Source organism: Eurosta solidaginis, chromosome 4 (genome assembly GCF_040869045.1).
Source record: "Eurosta solidaginis isolate ZX-2024a chromosome 4, ASM4086904v1, whole genome shotgun sequence".
Classification (NCBI taxonomy): domain Eukaryota; kingdom Metazoa; phylum Arthropoda; class Insecta; order Diptera; family Tephritidae; genus Eurosta; species Eurosta solidaginis.
The window spans coordinates 8225089-8246792 of record NC_090322.1 but is presented as its reverse complement, the minus strand read 5'-3'; the positions used below and the strand labels follow the sequence as shown (position 1 = coordinate 8246792).

General features: G+C 41.5%; 1 protein-coding gene across 3 annotated transcripts in view; it reads right to left on the bottom strand.

Annotated features, from left to right (window-relative positions):
* The window catches only part of LOC137248938 (tetratricopeptide repeat protein 28), an 85485-nt gene that overhangs the window by 13795 nt on the left and 49986 nt on the right, over nucleotides 1-21704 (bottom strand). Inside the window, exon 1 of one of the 3 annotated variants that reach the window (XM_067779940.1) lies at nucleotides 18198-18310. The exons of the other annotated variants lie outside the window; for them this stretch is intronic. Coding sequence (XP_067636041.1) covers nucleotides 18198-18230 — 33 coding nt within the window. The 5' untranslated portion in view covers nucleotides 18231-18310. Of the gene's footprint in view, nucleotides 1-18197; nucleotides 18311-21704 lie in introns of those variants that run through there. 3 annotated transcript variants of the gene reach the window in all.

Here is a 21704-nt window from a genome sequence, read left to right as displayed (position 1 = left end):
GTATTTTACATCAAAACTTGTCCGATATCAAATTAAGTGTTCCTTGAATATGTTTCGATACTCTTTTCGATCTATTTTACAGTAGTCGACTCCAGTGCGCCAATGTTAACTTGATCTTGAATAGACCACAGTCAGTTCTATTGGTGTTTCTATATATTTAGAGCCTTGAAAGAGTTCTGGACTTATTGTGGGGCATTACTTTGGTGTCACATGGAGCTCTGATGATCGGTAGTTTCTTATAGGCTTTCGGGTTTCTATTCTCTCTAAATCAGGAAGGGGCGAATGCCTTAAAAGCTGATGCCAATTTCACAAAATGTTGCACTCAAGTGCAAAGCTCGCATAAGAACATTTGGCAACCCTCGAAAAAAATATGCCACACAATCTTGCAACCATTGCGCGCAAAATGGGTTTTGAGGTGAAGTGAGTGAACTTTTCGCCTCGCACGTCGGCAGCCAGCCTTATGCCACTGTCCCTGCTGCTGTCGCATATTTTAGCGTTCAACTGAGATTTCATGCTATGGCATCAAATAACCGGATGTACTAGGGTCAGCTGGCAAACAAAGGTCGGCACGTACGCAAACAAGTGAGGGCTGTGTGTTATAGAGGCAAAGAGATTTTATATTTTTCAAATTGATTTGCATTTGAAAGGCGAAAAGTTTTGTGGTGCACCTTAAAGTTAGACTTTTTCAATTTTCATTTAGCGTGCATATATTTCAAAGGTAAAAAAATGCGCGCAAAGAAAACAAATTCTCTACGCGGAAAAATTGAAATTGGCTATGCGGAAGCGCAACCAAATACTTTTAACGTGCGCGCTTGCGCACTACCGACGAGTTGGCGACGCAACATGTTGCGCATCCATTTTTGGATGAAATCGCAGTTTCTTGGCAGTAACAGCAGCAGCAATAGTGCGCGTTTTAGAAATGTTTACATTTTTAAAGCGGCAATTAAATGCGATGACTATGCAAAAATGTCGAAAAATAGGCATGAGCGCGCGCATTAATAGCAATAGGCACGACCAGAAAACATTAAAAACAGCTACAAGTTATGTATGCATAGAGAAGCGCGAAACATTTGGGCAACCTCAGTAGCGACAGCAGCAGAAAATAGCTAAGTCAAAAGCAACATGCGCGCAACATACCAGGCAATACAAAAATAGCATTAGCGAGAACGTAAATTGCCAAAGTGCCGTATTATTTGAGCACACAGGTGAGGGCGCGCGGTATGAGCGCATGCAGGAAATGACCGAGCGCGCGCGCATGCAAATTGCAAACGAGCAAGTGAATCGAACAAAGCTCATTGCAGTGCACAGCAAATAGTTGAGGCAAATAGCAAACGACCAGCTGCGCATCTGCATAAGGCAAGCGTGTAACAGCAAAACGATTACAACAATGCAGCGCTAACAGCTGTCACAACAACAACAACAATGAAAAAGCAAACAACATAAACACTTTAATGCGCCAACAACATTGTGTGGTATTACAAACGCGCATGCACACACACATAAGCACAAACATACACAGCGCCAATATTATGCCACACAAAACAAATAAACAACAACAATGATAATAGCAAAAGTTTGTGCCTTGAGTCTTTTATTTGTGTGTAACACAAACTTGTCGTATGCTAAGGCAATGTGAAAATTTGCAAACCAAACTTTGTGCGCGCGCGCGTGTATCTGTTTGTTTGCATCTACTTAGTCGTACAAACGATGTTGTTGTTGTTGTTGTTTTTTGAGTTACCCCATAAAAATGGCGCCAACGTAGCGTCGCTGCCTAACGAAAGCAAACAAACGAAATATCAAAAGAAGTCAACCACAACCCCAACAGTAGCACAAGCGCAGCCCCACCAGTAGTGGTAGCAACAACAACAAACATTTCAATCGTAAAATATTTCTTTCCATTATGGAACATTGTGTGCAAAATGTTTAGGTAAATTTTACTTCTTTGCTTAATTTCCCACTTCTGCTTCCCTTTCTTCGTCGAATTCTTTCGCAGGCGGCTGCTTCAAATTTTTACGATGCGAATTTTGTTGTGATCAAGGACGACTGGTCACAGTGGCAAGTAAACTAAGCTGCAAGCGCGTAGGTAGAGGGAAAGAGGGGAGAGTGGCAGGTACAATAATGTTTGGTGATAAAATTTTATGTTGTCTGAAGTTAGAGCAGGGAATCAGCGATATGAAGTGCATGAGCTACGAAGAAACCGACTTTGGCTGAAAGATGAAAAAAGGTATGATTCCAGCAGTGCATTAGGGAGTTAAAGTCCTCTCTCGATAAACAAAACTTAATCTAGAGGAAGGAGGGTACTCGCAATCTTGTTGGAAAATTCCTTTTGGAAAAAACCGGTATGTCCAACACAGCCGTTCGACCAATACTAACATATAGCGCTCTAGTCTGCGAGTAGGCGCTAGAGAAAAAGAACAATCGAATGAAATGAGAAAGGTACAAAGACCAGTATGTGTGAGAACATAAGGCGCAGTGAACAGCGCGCCTCAGAAGTGGTTAAACGCCATCATTCACTTCGTGTCTGTGCACGCGTTCGTGCTTGGACGAAAAAGGGGCTCTTGGCTGAAGATAATCGTAACACGTGCTAGTTCCGAGCTAGTGCAGTTCGTTGGGGGGAATTCGTAGCTATTGCTGTGTCTTCCAGGCGGAGTTCTATGCCATAGAGAGAACAGCCAGAATGTTTTAGGACAATATGGCCCCAGATGCCAGTGCAATGATATTTGTTGATTGCTAGTCGGTTTTAAAGCTATTTTAATAATTCCTGATTTAGTCGAATATCGTGCGGAGGTGTCGAGCCTCGCTGAAGCCCATAGGGCATCTCAATGTCTCCTTTTTCTGGTTCCGCAATGGATATAAACGAGACAGACAACTTTGACGGACAACCTCCCTCCCCTGATGGATATCATGGCCAAGAAACTTGTTGTGAACCAACTGAAATGATAATAAGGTCTTAAGAGCCTTATTTCGATGTTTGGACAGAAAAGGAACGAGCTTCCTATACAAGTTTAACCAATCTGCGGTGAGCGTACTTAAGGTTGCCATCGAATGTCATTGTGCTATTGCACAGATGCGGAAGCTGTCAGAGTTACAAGAAAGACCAGTTGATTCATCACATTCTCTACTCGACGACTGCGCGACAGAGTTAGGGAAGGTGGATATTTCACTGCTACTTAAGCTTAAAGGAAAAGCAAGTGGCTTGTTGAAGACTAACTAGGAAGTAATCTGGTTGGAAAAATCTGAACAAAACTATTTCGGAGTAGAGGTGTGGGAAGTTTCAAAGCACGCTCTCTCTAAAAGGCCTAAGATCTTGCAGCTCCATCTATAAAAACTCTGCTAATTCTTATATCTGTAATCTACGACTTCAACTTTTAGGAGTGACACAGCTATCTGATCAAGAACCATTAAATAGCATAGATCCTAGAAAGCGTCTAGTATTAGCCCAGAAAACGAGGTTATTTAATAATATACACTACGTGAAGTCCTCACGGACAGTCCAGTTCAATCTTACCTAACTTATATCTGTAATGTGATGCACACAAAACAAGCGCAATGAGTCGGCATTCCAGAGTAAAGTATTTGATATGCTTACGATGCTAGTCGACAGCTATTTTTCAGAACAGTTTATCGTCCGATGGAGTCAATGTAAGCATCAGCTGCTGACTTCAGTTAATTATTTTTAGGTAGCAGGTGAGTAACATCAAAATAAAATGGCCTGCCTCGGTTTCATCCATATACAAAAGGCTGATCGACTGACTCGGGGTTAAAAACATGTTTTCGTTAAGCGCAAACTTATCTTTGACTTAACACGTTCGTCAGGTCTTTTCGTAATTAATTGATCAAAATATATCTGAACATAAGTTCCTCTCTCCCTTCTTTAGTCCGAAGGGAGGAGTCCTGCCGAATAATACTAGTTTGACAGCGTGCACGCTTGTCGCTTATAGCCGTGGTATTATAAGGTGTTTGAGAATTGCTAGTTCTTGTTTGTCGTTGTGTCAAAGGCTCTCTGTTACTATTGCCCCATAGATGGCGTCACTGTAAGTTTTTTTGTGTAGGCGCTGTGTGTGTACCTTGGGTGATAGCGTAGCATATTTTTAGGCGTTAAAACGTAAACATTGTTAGCTGTATTAAACAAAATTTTATGAGCATGGAATTTTGAGTGTAGTAGCCAATTATTAGGGACTAATTCAAACATGATTGCAGACAATTTGTAGCATTTTTGAAATAAAAAATACGAGCCTGACCCGTGCGCATCTTGCGTCACCAATATAAAAGTCTCTTATCAAATATCAACAGAAATCAGCTGTTCTATTAACTTACAGCTTGCACTGCCATCTAGCGCGTATAATAGCTACTGTCGTCAATCAATTAAAACTTACAGTTTGTGCTGCCATCTAGCGTACAATAGCAACTGGCGGTAATGAAGTGCAAATATTCACAATAGTGCCATAGTAAAAATAGATTTCTTTATATGCCCACAATCGTTTATTTTTAAGAAATTATTTTAATATAATGTAGCTAAACAACAGCAAAAATTGTCCAAAGCTCGCTAATAGCCCGAATGTCCATCTTTACGATCAAAACTTTATTTATAGATTTCGATTCCAAATAAGAGCGAAAAAGGGACCCGTATATAAAAACAGCAATTAGAAATATATTATTTTGATGTTGCTGGGCTTTGAGGAAATATAAGAGTTTTTACGCTACTAGAGCACGCTGTCAACATATTTCGTAATCAACTGAAGCTGTCAAACTACAAATAATCGTCCATAAAAGTGCCCAAAAGTACCAAAACTCAAATACCATTGGGTTTTGTGCTGTGATACTTTGCACTGACAGCATCGCTTGGGTCAAATGAACCTCACAGATAGAACTTTACTTATTTTTAATAAGCGAAACACTACAGTTGAAGATCACTTTTTTAGTGCTGATTATCGCAGTTTGTTTCATTGATTTTCGCTCGCCCTCTCATTGCAAATGAATTCATGTTTTTCAGAGCGTTTTTTGTCGTCCTTATCTGGAGTCACTCGAGGGGCACCGCTTGCATCTTTTTTTTTCAATTCTAGCCTTCACTCATGTTTTCGCCCTTCGATAAATTGTACTATTCAACAAAAACACAAAAAAAATTTAATTTATATTTAATATAAACGAGAGAGCAAAAGCAACAAAAAAAAAAAAAAAAGAGCGCTACAGCAGGAAAATGGCAACATGCATCCAGTTTCTTTCATCGTGTTCCGCTGTCATGTCGCATTTTCAACGTCAATGTCAGCGCGGCTTGTCATTCGTGCATCCTCAAGCTCAAACCTCAAACTTAGCAATAAGCAAACAGCACAACAACAAACAGTCGCCACAAGCGCGCGCACATACACAAAGATGAAAATATACAAATACAGAGCAAGCAACAACTGCGCGTATTCGCCCTGCATAGTCAAGCGCAAACTCATTCGCAGACTTAAACTTAGAAGCACAGCTACAGAGTTTATGCGCTTGCGCAGCCACAGAAACGCTGGGCAGCTTGTATTTCAGCACAGCAACAATAACAGCAATCGTACACAAATCCTTAATGCCAATTGTTGCTGGGCTTGGTATTTTTTTTTGTTTTAGATATTTATTTTTTACTTTACTTTTTTTATTTTGTATTTTTTTTGTTGTTTTCGCTTGCCCTTGTTCTTTTGCTTTCGCTGTCTGCAATCCTAGTCCGTTTGCCCGTCTGTCTGTCTGTGGCCTGTCAATAAGTTGATTGTCAGCGCTTCATGTCGTTTTAACAAAACAAAATGCAATTGCTGTTTTTTTTAGAATCGTTTTTATACATTTTCGCTTGGCCTCTATTTGATTTGCCCTTTTGCCGCGACGCGCCGTGCTTGCTGCATAGAGAAAAAAGGGAAAAGCAGAATAAAACTTTACTATGTAGCAATTACAATGAATTCAAAGCCAAAGTTACAGTGCCAATGCCAAGCGCGTCAAGAGCGCGGCTTGTGAATTTTTGTGTAACTTGGAATGGTGTTTGCTTGTTATGCTTGTTTGTGCTGGTGCTGTTGTTCTTGTTGTTGCCAGTGTTGTGATTGTTATGCCATGTTGTTTCGATTTTTCGAAAATTGGCGCCCGTTGGCATGAAAAAGTCATGTTGCATGCCTGCGGCATTGAAGGTGACGCTTACTAAGCGCTGCGGTCGCGCAACCGAGAAAAAACACACACACACAAACAAGTCAACTTAAAAAATGCCAAAAAATATGCAGCTTGTTATTTGCAACAACAACGAATAGTATAATTAAATTGCTAAAGCGGCAGCAACAACGCATCAACATGAGCGCTGCAATGCGCCGCATCGCACCATACCACCCTTCGCAAGAACATGGTTTTGCAACGCGATGCGGTTACTTAGATATTACAGCAATTTACAAGCGCTTAACCCTTGGCGCGCTACAAAAAGGAAACGCCAATGACGTTACAAATCCGCGCGTCCCAAGCACAATTACTATGCACTTTTGATGCGCTGCAGTCGCTGCTTTGTGCTGATTCGTGCGCTTGATTTTTTTTTTTAGCCTGATGAGGCATCCTTCTCTAACATTTCAAACTTTGCACAAATATTCTTACGAATGCGCGCTTGTGAGTGTGCCTATTTACAGGCGCTGTAACCGTTTGCTTTCCTTACATCTAAAAATATTTTCTTTTTAGCTTTGCCACGTTTCTTTTTACTGCTACTATAAAATAATTAGCCGCATTCCTTTGTTGCCGCATTACTACTTTCAGTGAATGTGTAAGCGCGCGCGCTCGCCCGACTTGGCAGCCACATTTGATTGCTTTGACTGGCTGCTGCTTGGTAGTGACGGCGCTTAATATGTAAGTACAGTCAGACTGGGGAAGGGGAGCGGTTGCGCGCACATAGCCGCAACTATGTTGCGCTCTCCCTCAATTGGTTGTTTGCCGCTTTCGAGGTCTGATTGAGGTCACGTTGCAAGTCGGCTTCTTCGGTGTAACTGCCACTTTTTGCAAATGGTTAATATGCTTGTGGGTGATTTTTTGTACAAAAATATTTACTGTTTGTTACAATGCTTTGGCAGGAAAGCTTTTGTGCATTTAATTAACTTGGCTTGGAACTAGATTTGCTTTAGTAGCTACACAACTTCGTGGGTGAAAGCGGAGTTTTTTCTTTTGCATGGATAAGACTAAAGATATGCGAGCGCTTAGATAGGCTCCTTTACTAGCCACTGCCAAGCATAGTTCAAGAATGTGGAGAAATAGCTATGATCGATAGGAAGGCGGTGTCTATGACTATGCGTTTAAGCCATGCATGTAAACGTATATTCGCCATGGTGGCGCAATTTTCATTGAAGTCCATTTCCTAACCAACTGCATTGACTGCTACTGACTTATCTTTGCCGTAGAAGGCAAATTCTTGCACCGTCGTATATATAAAGCTAGTCAGGCAAAGGTGGAATACCTCTAAAGGCCTAAGAGTCGGTTTTTCTTTGATTCATAAATGCAGAATAAGTTAGGCATCTGTAGGAGAAAACATACTAAAGACTGTAGCCGAAAGCCTGGTTTATTTTTTCTCGGAAATAAGAAAAGGAACAACCACTTTGGATTCAGACCGATGGAACCTTCATTTGAAGGGCAATCGCGAAAAACACAACATGTGTACATCAAAGGCAAATCGGTAGAGGTAGCACTGCATAGGGTGGTTATAAACATTGATAAAATCTTTGAATATAAAGAGTACGCCGGGGCTTTCAACCATGACTCTAAACAGGCGGTCATCTTAAGTTCATCCAGCGCTTTCCACATAGATCAGTCACTGCAGTCACATTACTTCGCAGTGGGGGCTCTATGAGGCCACAAAATCGGGGCACAGGGGCACACCGCAGGGCGGGGTATTATCACCTCTGCTGTGGAAGCTGGTCATCAACAAACTGCTCAGGCGTTTTGATGAGGAATCCTTCAAACTTACGGCGTACGCAGATGATGTTGCAATTGTCAGAAGTGGAAAGTATCTTCCTTTGAGGGATCGGGCGCTTCGGGATATACATACTTGGGCACCTTATGTCGTATTGTCTTGTTTACTAAAAGGTACAAGGTTCTAAATTGGACCAGGCCCAAGCTGGGAGGTGTGACACTGCAGGAGAAACCTTACACAAAATATCTAGGAATCATTCTAGAGAGTAAGTTGTCATGACAGCTCAATGTGGAGAAAAGAGTAAAGTGCCGTCGGGCCTCCTTCTTCTTATGCATGTAAAATAATGCTGCGGTGTACTTGGGGCTATCACCCTCTCCTTCTCTCTCTCTCTTCTTGAATATGTGCAGCAATTGTAAAGCCTTTCCTGCACGATGGAGCCCTTGTTTGGTGGACGGCCACGCAAAAAGTACCTTCCTCAAAAAATTAGAGGATGTATTAACGCTATCAATGCTAAGCACGGGAGCCCTGAACACAACCCCGACGACTGCATTGTATGCCATTCTGTACATGCCACCTGTAGATCTGTTAGCAAAGAACATAGCGTTTACAACTGCCTCGGGATAGCTTGAGCGCAGATCGTACGGCCATAGTAATATAGCGTCATAAAATATTGGATAAACAGGTTACCTTATTTCGTACCTGTACTTCGAAGAGCTCTTAGAGCCACAATAGAGATGTATGGTTGGCGCAAGGGTGTCCAAATGGCAGATGAGGCATGCACTCGATGGTTAGAAAGCAATCAAAGGAGTAGGGTCTGCGGTATACTGCGTTGAACAGGAAATAAAGAGATGCTACAAGCTGCCGGATCAATGTGTTGTTTTTCAGGCGGAAGTAGTAGCCGTTATTGAAGCGGTAGTAACACTGCATGAAAATAGCTTAAATAGCCGCTTCAATTTTTAGATTGCCGGCCAAGCAGCCAGTAAGACAATCTTCCAACATAGCACAACATCCAAAAGTGTATTTGAATGCTAGCAATCCGTGGAGAGAATCGGGATGAGGCAAAGCAGAAATCTATATTGCGTCTCAGGACAAATGGGAATAAAGGAAAATGAAAAAGCGGATGAGCTAGCTAAACAGGGCGCATACCTTGAGACTTGTACCGTTAGGGTCTTATCAGATTGGGAATTTTTGACAAAGCAGGAAGGGCATGGCACCAAGCGCGTGGCTGCAAAATGTCGAAGATCATGTGCAAGTCTTACAACGTTAGACTAACAAAGTTAAAATTATCACTGAAAAGGGGGAACTGTAGGCTCATGATGGGTATTCTGCCTGGACACCTCCTTCTGGCGCCTTATGCTATTAAATTAGGCCTTGCCAGTGGTAGCAGATATGGAAAGTGCGGGTTGAAGTAGAAAACGATGGAGCAGGCTCGTACCCTGCGCTCGCCAGGCTGACTCCAGCTATCTGGAGTTGCACAGCCATCATATCTAGAAGCAGCAAGTAGCATAAGTCCTAGAAATCTTCTAGTATTTGCCCAGAGGACTGGGTTATTTTATAACAAAGGCTCAGGTTTCTGATAGAGTTTTTATACTCAGCTGAGCAGAACTCACAGAGTGTATTAATTTTGTTCGCATAACGGTACCCCGTAACTGCATAAACTAATCGAGATAAGATATAGACTTCTATATATCAAAATGATCTGGGCGAAAAAAGAAATTCATTTAGACATGTCCATCCGTCTGTCCGTAAACACGATAACTTGAGTAAATTTTGAGGTATCTTAATGAAATTTGGTATGTAAGTTCCTGGGCACTCATCTCAGATCGCTATATAAAATGAACGAAATCGGACTATAACCACGCCCACTTTTTCGATATCGAAAATTTCGAAAACCGAAAAAATGCGATAATTCATTGCCAAAGACGGATAAAGCGATGAAGCTTGGTAGGTGGGTTGACCTTATGACGCAGAATAGAAAATTAGTAAAATTTTGGACAATGAGCATGACACCGCCCACTTTTAAAAGAAGATAATTTAAAAGTTTGCCAGCTGTAATTTGGCTACTCAACTGTAATGTTATTTTACACCCGAACTTAGCCTTCCCTACTTGTTTAGTTTGGTCGTTGAGTAAACTTCTGGTAACAGTATGGACACATGCAGTCTATGTGAGGTCTTCACGAACCAGCCAGTTCAACCAAACCTAACTCTGTTACTCTGTGGAACTCGTTGGCTTAATATCTTCACAAATAGCCCATCATGATACAATGTTGCGATTGCTTCAATAACTTATATTATTTTACATTGTTGAAATTATCAAGATGCGTTCAAAAAAAAAATAATAATAATAAACCAAAACTAAAACATCTATGCAAATAAAAAGCTGACCATTCTTAACTGCCCATTTCTCACAACTAATTCGCTGCGTATCACATAAATATGCTAAATACAATGCGTTCAATCGCCTTTAACTTCTTCTACCACTGCCTTTGCTTTGGATACCAGTTAGTGGTACAACTACAGTAAGAATACGCCAAACACAAGCAACTTCGTTGCTTAAGTCTTTCGTATTGCGTTCCATAAAAGTACGCCGTAAATTTTAATGGAACTATTTTGCTTGAACATTTTCGCCAACATTTATTATCGTTTTACATTAGTTATCGTCATTTCACTACATTTCACCATTATTATTATTACGCATAGTTTATGTTTGTGCTTATGTTTATGCGTTGCAACAATGTTGCGCCAATATGCGTTGCCATAGATGACTTTTATAAATGATGCGTCGTGCTGTGTTATGCCGCACCTTGAAAAAAAAAAAAAAAAATGCATTGTAAGTAGTGAGGCAACTAAGCGCAGTGGTTTTTTTTTTGTTTTTGCTGTACAGCATTCTTGTTCCCTTCTGCGCGCGCAGCTTACAGCGCTTTGCTTTTTTCGTACCATTACGCGCATTTATCGTTTTTCCCAGTTTCAATTTCATTCGCTGCATACAATTTTTGTGCTGCTTTGACGCTGTTTAACGTCGCAAGATTGTGCGTTGCATTGGTTTGTCGTTTAAGCTAATCGTTGACAGCTGCAACAACGACGTGACGTGGCGCAAAGCATGCGTTTCGGGCAACTAAATTCGCGCTGCATTTCGCTGTCGCATTCATCGTCACCACTACGCCTGCGCACTGCTTTACTTTTTCTGCTTTCTCAGCACATTTTATGTTGCGCTTAAGTTGTTTGCTTTATCTTTTGCTTTTTGTTTTTTTCATTTCAATTTGGCTTGAGCGCTTTTTTCACTGTTTTCCTGCTGCCATTTGTTCTTCTCACTCGTTTGTGTTGCCATAAATGCATTCAGTGTATTGATTAAATTTCAATTTGCAACCATTTGCGGCATTAGTGATTATGCCACGTAAATTTGCGCATTTTTATGTGCGCATTTGAAATTGTCTAGGCGCGCTGCTGCGCGTTTCGCTGTAAGGGCCTTCAACGCGCTGGTGTATTTCTCTCACAAATGGCGCGCGTTCTCTGCGATGCTTACAAAATTATGGCAATTAAAATGTTTTTAATGGATTTATGATGACCGCTAGCCCCCGCATATGATTTTGAGCGTAGGCATGTGTGTGTGGCGTTTTATTTATTTGCACTTGTTTGTTTGCGTAAATATTTTCAATTAACCAAGGGCGCCGCAGGCAAAATTGCAGGCAATAAAAAAATTCAATCATTTATTGAGTGCTTACCTTTTGAGGCTCTTAGTCGTAGATAGGCGCGCGTGGAGTGAGTGGTGAGTTAGCAATAAAAATGCTATTATAATTTAGCTCATAATAAATGTTGAAAATTTTCAAGGCGAGCTTCTTTGTATTGAACTTCTAAGGGGAACTCAGTGACTTAAATTCTTAAGAGGGGAGAAAAAGAGCAAAATATGTGTTAAATGTGACATCCATCTGGACCGTATTCATGTAACAGATACCCTAAGAAAAGCAAAGTTTAATATACCCGCACCCAAACGAAATGATCGCATATATGGTATGAAGCTCTTGCACGGAGGTAGACGCGTACAGTCTCACCTCGCTTATCAGGCTTCTAAAATAGAATCACTAGGATAAACTACATTATTTTCCCGAAGCTGTTCTCGTGTCACAGAAAAAGAGACTTGTTTATCTAACCCATAAGAGTATAACATCTTCAAAGATTCAAGCTCGGATTTCTGTATCATAAAATAAATGACAGCAACGACCTCAGCTCTAGAACGGATTTATTTTGCGCTAAAGAGAACTTGCAACCCAAATTGCGCTAAGTGAGACAAATTCGGGTTTATTGTAACTAGTAAATTGAAATAGATACCATGATATATCTTGCCGAAAAAAGGTGCACAGCTTTAAAGAACGTGACATAAGATTGGGAAAACTGTCTTAATAAAAAAAAAATGTGGCTGCCTATCGCACATTACTTGCTAGTCTCCCAAGTAAGCTAGTAAGATGAACTAGCTAAAAAGGGAGCATTCCTTGAAGCTTGCTATGTAGACGTCCCAATTAGACTGGGCGAGATTAATCATGCTGACCAAGCGGGAAAGGCGTGGGTTCAAGCGCTGTGCTGTAAAGTGTCGAAGATTATGTATAGGTCTTACAACCTGCTTACAACCAACTAACAAAGTTGCTTCTACCATTAGGACTGTATACTCATGAGGGGTATTCTGACTGGACACTGCCTTCTGGCATGTCTTTAAATTAGGCTTGATCAGTGATAGCAGATGTAGGAAGTGCGGGTTGGAGGAGGAAACGATCGAGCACGTTCTGTGTGGGCTAAGACTCCAGCTATTAGGAGTGATAGAGCTGTCAGATCTAGCAGCAGCAAGTGTCCTAGAAAGCTTCTAGTATTTTCCAAGAGGACGGAGATGTTTTATAACATAGGTCCTGGTTTTTGATAGGGGTTTTCAGTTTGGTCGTTAAAACAAACTTCTGGTAACACTACGCACTCATTCAGTCTATGTGAGGTCCAAATGGACCGGCCAGTTCAACCTATCCTAACCCCCCAGGTAATCAAAAGGTATAGAAATACGCACGAGAATACGCCTGATATGGTCAAGTCAACTGTTAACGTTCTTAATGCCCCGTTGAATTTCTTTCTCCCATTACACTCTTAGAATTGAATCTTATTTGTGTTCAAGAAAAGAGTGCTTAGAGAACAATTTCCAGCATGATATATATGTGAGCCATTATCTCCATGGAAACGGTGGTGACATCTGATTCCTTGCTCCTCACAATAGCTATAAAACTCCCAAAGTTCTCGATTAGTATCTCAAACTTCTTTTTGTATTGTATTGATCATTAGTTCAAATTGTTAGTAAACTCAACGCAGTATATCTAGTTTCCTTATACTAAATAAGCCCTCCCTGTCATAAGTCCTCAATCCTATCACAATATCCACTCCAACATGAATCGCATCTTCGTTAGTCCCGGAGGCTAGGATATGTACCGGAGATTTGTTCTATGAAAACTCCAACTTTTGGGTGGCCATACGAGATATAGTTATTTAGCATGTTCATCCGACTGTTTTGACCTGCTTTCATGAGTTTTGGTTTATCTTTTTAAACCAGTCCATTGGGCTGGGAAGACGCGCCTCATTAACCCGCACACCAGACCACCGTGGGTATTGTAAAGGATTGCAAGAGATTTCGGTGGTTAACCGCGGCGTCGCATCAATCGCAAATTTTCCTTCTTCAAATTTCTCTACGAATTTTGCACGCGTCAGTAAAGAAACGCAAGTTTTTCTCCACTTCACCTTCTCAATCAGGATCAATCAGGATCATCTATTCACAAACACTTCTTGGTGATCATTTCGCTCGTCATCTCTAAACCGATGCTAAGCAGTGACTTGATGCACATCACTAATTCAGTCATTAAGTCTACACATATGTACGTACACGCAGCGGAGAAGCAACGAACAAACACATGCAGATATCTTATCTGAGATATGCAATATAATTGTGGAAGTGTCGCTCACAAACACAAGCGCATGAGCTGTGAGAGAAGCTATAAAAATTGTGCATCTGTAGTTATAGCTGAGAAACTTATAGCAGATAACCAACTAGTAGATTCTAGAACAGAACAGCCTAGAAATTTCAACGAGTAAACCAAATAGTATAAAAGGCGACACCAGTAGAGGCGCGAGATTCAGTTTTGATTAAGCACGTTATCTGTCGAGCAATAGTAGAGTTATTTATTGTGAAGTACTTTAATAAAGGCCATTTTGCATTATTAAATATTGGAGTTATTTATTCAACAGTTTAGTGATTCGAACTTAGCAGAAGGTTGCAAATAAGAGGGTTTGCAAGTAAATTCTTAACAATTGGTGTCAGAAGAGGAATTGTTGAATAAATTCCGAAAATTTGGGAATACAACTTGGACATGGCAAAGTTGAGTGAATTGACGATCCAGCAACTGAAGGAGGAGTTGGAAGTCCGCGGGTTGGCTACTTTTGGCGATAAATCCCAGCTACAAAAACGACTAAGTGTAGCTATGGTATTTGAAGGAATCATCAATGCTGAGGAGTATGTCTTTCATTATGATAACGACAAAACAACAACAAAAATGGAAGAACAAAACGAAACACCGCAGATAGTGACGAGCACAATATCTGTACAAACATCGAGAATGGCATCTCAGCTGGAGTCACAGGAGGCACGTATTTCAGAAATGACGTCACAAATGTCATCTCAATTGGAAGAACAGAAGACATATATGTCATCTCAACTGGAAGCGCAAGAGGCATGTATATCTGGAATGTCGACAAAAATTTTGGAACAGGTATCATCGCAGCTCCTTGCGAAACTGGAAGAGCAGGATGCAAAAATTTTACAACTCGAAGACAAAATTGATGCCGAGATAGAAGCGTTGAAAGGTCTTATGCAAAAGTTACAACTAAATCGCCCAGCTGTTTCAGCGAGCAATCCGAAGGTAAAAACTCCATCTTTTGACGGCTCTGTTCCTTTCGAGGTATTCAAGCTTCAATTTGAGAAGACGTCAGCAGTGAACAACTGGAATGCTGAAGATAAAGTTGCTGCTCTATTCGTAGCATTGAAGGGCCAGCAGCCGAAATCCTACAGACGATTCCCGAAGGAGAGCGGAACAACTATGAAGCATTGATGGCCGCTGTCGAGACTTAATGGAAGCGAGCATAGAAAACAGATATACCAAATTGAGTTGCAAAACCGTTACCAAAAAGCAAATGAGACATTACAGCATTTTGCTTCGAATGTTGAAAGATTGGCTCATCTTGCAAATGCGGACGCACCCGTGGAATGCACTGAAAGGGTAAAGATTCAGAGCTTTATTAACGGCATACGGGACTTCGAAACGAAGCGAGCCACATACGCGAACCCAAAGCCAACATTTGCTGAAACGGTATCCCATGCACTGACTCAGGAAACAGCGTCACTTTTGAGTAAGCCCGCATACAAAGCTCATCGCGTGGAAGTGGAAAGGCCAGATTGCGTAGACACAATTTTGGAAGCACTGAAGGGATTACAACAAAACAATGCCGGAGTTATGAAGTGTTTCAAGTGCGGTAACCCAAGTCACATTGCACGTCATTGCAGCACCGGTCATGGTATTTCCAACTTGGCTGGTCGTAAACGCAAAGCTGGAGGAGATACACAAGAGCGAGTCAAATGTAAAGATCGAGAACTTGCCCCAGCTATTGAATTTCGTGTGATACCTATCTCGCAAACTGGAAGGAAATCGAGCGGTCTTACCGTCAAAGGAAATGTGGATGGCAAAGAGCGTGTACTGACTGTAGATACGGGCGCATCTCATTCCTTGATTCGATCTGATTTGGTCAACAGGAGAGTAAAGCCATTACCTGGAGCAAGATTGCGTACGATTACTGGCGAGTATAACCAAGTCCAGGGAGAAGTGGTATGTGAAGTCTTAATTGGGGTGGTCATGGTTCTACACAAATTCGTTGTGGCAGAGATCGTTGATGAAGTCATATTGGGAGTGGATTTCTTAGTTGACTATGACATCAGGATCGATATGCAGAGAAGATTATGCAGTATAAGAACCAGGATGTGCAACTTAACTTCAGTTTGGAAAAAGGGTTCAACAGTAAGCGAGTGCTGGTGGAGGAGATTCGGCAGAGACCACGAAAGTCAAGGAAAGTAGATCGAGCAAAGGTTGTTGGAACAAAGGGGCCAAACAAATCAAAACCGAAGGTACCTTTGAGAGAAACACTGGCATTGAAAAGCCCTAACGGACGCACTAAAACGGAGGAAAGAATTTCGCAAAAAGAATGCAAGGGTGGTTTCAAGCCAGGACACACTACTGTTGTGAAGCGACGGAACGATACTGATTATGCAAAGCAAATCCGTCAAGCGCAAGCTCTACGAAGTAGTTCATTGGCCAAACAACAGAGTGTGAAGGAACGAACCAGGGTAATGAGTAGTACGATGAACCACAGGTACGATGAGAACAAGGTTTCTTGGCGGGAGATTTGGTACTGTTATACAACCCTCACCGGCGGAAGGGTGTTCCAACCAAGATTCGGTGCAGTTGGGAAGGCCCGTACAAAGTTGAAGGTTTCTTGGCGGGAGATTTGGTACTGTTATACAACCCTCACCGGCGGAAAGGTGTTCCATCCAAGATTCGGTGCAGTTGGGAAGGCCCGTGCAAAGTTGTGAAGAAGATCAGTGATACCATCTACCGCATACAAACCATTGGGAAACCACGGAGTAGAAGAGTGGTACATTTGGAGATGCTAGCGGCGTTTAGATCGGGAGATTTGTCTGATCGGGACGATCAGACTTAGGTGGAGGGCAGTGTTACGAATATTAGCCACACTAAGGGGTACTGTCATCTGTAAACCTATGCTAAGCAGTGACTTGATGCACATCACTAATTCAGTCATTATGTCTACACATATGTACGTACACGCAGCTGAGAAGCAACACACAAACACATGCAGATATCTTATCTGAGATATGCAATATAATTGTGGAAGTGTCGCTCACAAACACAAGCGCATGAGCTGTGAGAGAAGCTATACAAATAAACTAGTAGATTCTAGAACAGAACCGCCTAGAAATGTCAACGAGTAAACCAAACAGTATAAAAGGCGAGATTCAGTTTTGATTAAGCACGCTATCTGTCGAATAGTAGAGTTATTTATTGTGAAGTACTCTAATAAAGGCCATTTTGCATTATTAAATATTGGAGTTATTTATTCAACAGTTTAGTGATTCGAACTTAGCAGAAGGTTGCAAATAAGAGGATTTGCAAATAAATTCGTTACAATATTATCGTAGTTGTAAAGGCTGAAAGGGTTTTGCCGGCAGCCGCCTAAAATTCGTTTTAGTCAAAGTAGCCAATGAAATTAGCCTAAATTTTGCCGCGCAGAGCTCTCGTCATCAAAATTAAAAATTTTCTGCTAACAGAGACTGCAGCTGAGAAAATTATTTCAGTAAAGGCAGACATCTCGTTGATGCCCGAAACTTTGAAACGAAAAACATTTTTTGGTTTTCTAAAATGAGCATTTGTGGCCATAAATTAAAACAGGGTATATTTGTTATTCCCGACGCGATTCGACGTTTACCTTACGTCTTCTTCTTTGGGGATATTAATATTAACATTAATAATTATTTACTTCAGGTACTAATACAATTTGTGCACAACATTATTCATATAGGTACATTAAAATGACATTTTCCTCACACTGTGTGGAGAGACCTTCGATGAAGACTCTTTGAACTAAGATGGTCTCCAAAATTTCTCCTCACACTTTTTCTCTAAAGTCATCAGAGGTTAAAAGGGCTAATTTTTCGAGTATTTGATATGTTTTGAATGCGGCACAAAATACTTTTGTTATGAGTCAAACAGAAATTTCTGACCTACTGCTTGTTGCGCTGAGACTTGAGCAATCAGCCGAGGGCCCTTGTCGACTTTCACACTTTTTCAGGTATCACATTTCCTTTCCTCTTTCCACCTTTTCCACACACAAACACTTATATACTTAAACGCTTTAACTGCGCTTCCATGTAAACTATTAAAAATAATTCAATCATCGAAATTCCAATCAACACATTCCGCACGTCAATGATCGCATTCCATTTCGGTGGCGCGTTGTGTGTGCCACGGTTTGCTACACCGTTGGTGCAGCACCACCATCTTGAGACAACACAATGGATATGAGTGTACAAACATACAAACAGATGTAGACTTATTATTTTTCTTCTTCTGCCTATAGGTTTTTTTCAGTATATCTGGTTGCACCACACTAACACCAGCAATAACAACAAAATGCAGTTAACATTTTTTTCACTTGGGTTCACCACTCGACCATTCCAATTCTGTTGCTGTCTCATTTATTTATGATTTGCTGTTGTTTTATAGCATTTTTCTCTTGCACTGCTTTGCGCGCACATTATTTGTTTTTGTATTGTTGCATTTTATGTTACACACTTTGGTGTTATTGCCGCAGCAGCCGCAGCGCAATTTTTTTCCTGCTGCGCGTGTATACAACCAACACAGTGCGAATGCGCATTATACTTCAAGTCAGCGCGCAGCACGATGCAGCAACTGCATAAACAAGCGCGGCTGAGAATTAGCTTCAACCATATTGAGTTTGTGGAATAGCCGCAGTAAACGCGCATCTAATAGCAGCAGAAGCGCTCCGACAGTTAAATTTAATAGCAAAGTTAAGGCCTCTGATAAGGCGCGCACGCGCTTGTATATGAAATGACGGGCGCTGCGCAATGTACGCTTTTAAATCGCGCTAAGCTTAATAGAGCGGATGCGTTGCGGACTTGAGCTGCACATCGCGCTGGGAATGTAAATGGAGAATGAGTTGGTTCGCTGCTTGAACGCCGACTACGACAATTGCTTTCCTTGTTTTGTCGTGTGTATCTGCGCGATTGCTTTAGCCGCATCGTCACTCACTCACTCGCCAACCGACAGCATCGCTTTGTATTTGTTCGTTGGCGCGTTGCATTGCATCGTGGCTTGGTCATGCAGTGTACTGTGTGTGTGTGAATGTTTGTTTGTGTTTGAAAACGTGTTTTGTCTGTCTGTTTGCATGATCATTCGCACGGTTTAGCATGAGTGACGCGCACACAGGTGGTGTAATGTGTTATAACAAAAGCAACAACAACAAAAACTATACGAGTGCATTTGTACTGAAATTATGTGGCATTCATTTGTTGCCTTCTTTTATCTGCGCATGTGTTGGTGTGTTACGTGAATTGTGAATTATAAAACTTAAGCGATTTGTTTATGTTGCTACCTTCATCTACTCCCTTCGTGCGCGTTCTTGGGATCGCCGTTGAGTGCAAAGAATTTGCGAATTTTATAACAAACACGCGCGTGTAATTGCCCTAACATGCACACAACTTAACAACAAATATTCACATATCACCATCAATTAAAACACGAAGAATTGTTACAATAAAGAGCGCTGTGTCTGGATGTTAATGGTTAAGGCCACAATTCGCTAGGAAAGGGAAGTTGACCAACGACAAATCTGAGTTGGAGGAGTTTGTTTGACTATGCTCATGGTCCAAGAAACGGTTCAAGTCACGAGTTGTAGGTTGATTTAAGCCTACTTTAAAAACGCAAAGGAGCAATTACCGCTAAGCGAATCAAGCTTTGCTGTTGTTGTACTGTTACGAAAAAATATCACTTCCTCTTTTCCTGATTCGCTTGTTTTTTTTTTTGAGCTATGAATTAAGATAATTTGGTCTTCAACTTGATTGTTTGGGATAGGAAGCAGGATATTTGATTGTTTCCTTCAAGATTGAAGGCCGAATCCATTTTAACTTTCGGCGTGTCTTTCGAGACTGAGAAGAAGTGAAATTTAATGGAACGCGAAGACTGGAAACTTTAGGACTGTAACTGGATCATTTGGGACTGGACCCAAGATCTATACGCATAAAGAAATTTATCGGACATACTGAAAATCTTAAGGCTGGTTCATTTGAAACTGAAACCTTGATACCCGAGGTCCGAGAATAGAAAGTCAATGTCAGAGAATCGTGCCTATTATGACCAGAAGTGGTGCAAATGGTGTAAAAATTAAATTACTGGGACTGAAAGATGGGTCTATGGGTATTGCAATACTTAAGAACTAGGGCAGATACTTGTGGCACGGGAATCAGGATCTGTTACGAACGACATTTTTTTCCTTGTAGCCCGTAAACTAGATACATGAGGACTGGAACTGGTTCACTTAGGGCTGGAATAAGATACATTGAGACCATAAATGGTGAAACGACGCACTGAACAACATTGTCCTTACATTCTGCATGCATTATGTATATAACATCAGTTTCCCACCTTGCCACATAGCGGAGGAACGAAAATGGGGACTTGGCCGTTATAGGTGGGTGCAATCGATGCCGCCTGCTCAAAAATGAAAGAAAAAACAGAAATGGAGGTGTACGATACTCGAAGAATATATAGGTCCAGTAGTTATATCGACTTAGAGACTCAAGCAGATTCTTTCAAACGGAAGTCTACAATTTATAAATAGCGGCTAGACTCCAACAGGATAGTACTACATAGGACCCAACCTAACTCGTGGTTTAGGCGGCATGAAAGGCATAGGAGTAAAGAGTAATATAATGAGGGAAGTTGTGCAAGCGGTCGTGTCTCGTTGGCGACTTCAGCGCATCTCAATATTTTGCTCAGGTTTGTTCATAGAAATATACAAAGAAACAAGTTCGCCTATGAGATGACTAGAGAAGGCTACAAGCTGATGTTGGCTAGTCAAGCAGTAATGTACGCCTGCCTGAGGAAAATGAGGAACTTGCGAATGAGCAACTAAAATGACAGCGAAGTCTGAAACTTTCTTGGCCATTTTTGGAAGAGAGAGAGCTCTCTTTTCATTTCATAGCTAGAAATTCTTAATTTGAATCGATAGTAAAATGATGAAAGTACTCTCTCCAGATGATTTGAAATTAAAGAAGAGGAGTCGATTCATTACCTCCTTTGTCGATATCCAGACCTGCAAACAAAACGCCACGGAGTTAGGGTGCACGTTCCTTCTGTAGAGATAATCGAAGTCCATGCTTCGCCTTAAATTAACAAATATCTGGTTGGATGAATGTGCCTTCGCCAGGAGCACATTGAATGAATTTACCATGTCTGCGCTTGGAAGCAACGTGATAAGCACCTTTTCAATCTAACCTAGTACTGTAAAGCTGATCACTTAATTTGTGAGACTGGATCCTATTCGTATGTAAAGTAGATCCTTATACGAGAGCATACTGGATACAGTAGACCACAGGGTAGTGGGAAATTGAGCTGGTGAGGGCGGAATGGGTAGTTGAGAACAAAAACCGCATTCTTCGCATGAATAAGAGCTAGATAAGGCTGGGCCCAGCGGGTTAGGGGGCTAAGAATATACCCGCGGTAGGTATGCCTGTCGTAAGAGGGAGACTAAGATACCAAATTGATTCAAGGAGTTGTGTAGCGCAGCCCCTCTCAAGGGGTTGCCAGCGCGATATAGAGCTTCTCCAACTTAATTTTCAACCTCACCTACCCGTGGCGAATCCTGTTTCATTAAAATCCGAGGGTCTGGCGGCCCCGAACTCCTGATGGATCTAGGCGTGGGAGGGCGGTATGGCCTAGAAGGTTTCATATGGCCATGCCAAATCGTTCCCGAGATGGTCGGGCTAGTACCTTTATGGTGCTTGTTACAGGAACGTACCAGATCTGCATCCGGCAAAGGACCATCAACATCGATAACACCCAAGGCCTTCGGGGAGTGTCCTAATCGCTACAACAACAACAACAAGTTTGGTCTTATAGGAGCTGTAACCGCACTGCTAAGACTTGTGAAA